Below are 762 nucleotides of genomic sequence, written 5' to 3' on the forward strand. Positions count from 1 at the left end.
GTAGTAGCAGCAGCAGCAGCAGCAGCAGCTGTAGTAGTAGTAGCAGCACCAGCAGTAGTAGCAGCAGCAGCAGCAGCAGTAGGGCCATCCTTAAAAAATTATATGTTTGCTGTCCTCCGACCGACCCACGAAAATAGCCGCAACCCAAATTTTTTTTTTGAAATTTTGGGTTCCATTTTTTTTTAAACATTTTTTCTAGTTAAGACTGAAACACAAAGCATGTGTGGCAAACATGAGGACAGACTTAAAAGAACTATTACGCCTTACAAAAAAAATGACCTACCTACCTACCCACTAAAAAAATCATGGGTCGGGGGACAGCAAACATAGAATTTTTTAAGGATGGCCTAGCAGTAGTAGCAGCAGCAGCAGTAGCAACAGTAGCAGCAATAGTAGTAGCAGCAGCAGCAGTAGCAGCAGCAGCAGCAGTAGTAGTAGTAGCAGTAGCACCACTACACTTCACTCCCACCCCCAGTCCTCCTCCAGCTAGTACTAGGGTCACTAATTGATACTTACACATCCAGCCGCGGTAGTGCAGCAGCACGGTGAGAACCTGTCTGCGCACCTGCATCAGCAGGAAGAAGAAGATGAAGCCCAACACGCAGGAGATGAGGAGCACCCGCAGCCACCGTGGTGTGCCTGAAACACGCGCGCACACACACATCGTGAGGGATTAGGATGCCCAGCATTCACACAGAGCTCCCAGCATCCACACAGCATCCACACAGAGCTCCCAGCATCCACACAGAGCTCCCAGCATCC

At 49.2% G+C, this 762-nt stretch overlaps 1 protein-coding gene across 1 annotated transcript in view; it reads right to left on the minus strand.

Annotated features, from left to right (window-relative positions):
• Window positions 1-516: 516 nt before the first annotated feature.
• The window catches only part of LOC106816108 (carnitine O-palmitoyltransferase 1, liver isoform-like), a gene marked incomplete at its 3' end in the record, with an annotated part of 29,243 nt that continues 28,997 nt past the window's right edge, over window positions 517-762 (minus strand). The window contains 1 exon segment of the mRNA XM_014820661.1: window positions 517-639. Coding sequence (XP_014676147.1) covers window positions 517-639 — 123 coding nt within the window.

Source organism: Priapulus caudatus, unplaced genomic scaffold, assembly GCF_000485595.1.
Source record: "Priapulus caudatus unplaced genomic scaffold, Priapulus_caudatus-5.0.1 Scaffold1287, whole genome shotgun sequence".
NCBI classification, from domain to species: domain Eukaryota; kingdom Metazoa; phylum Priapulida; class Priapulimorpha; order Priapulimorphida; family Priapulidae; genus Priapulus; species Priapulus caudatus.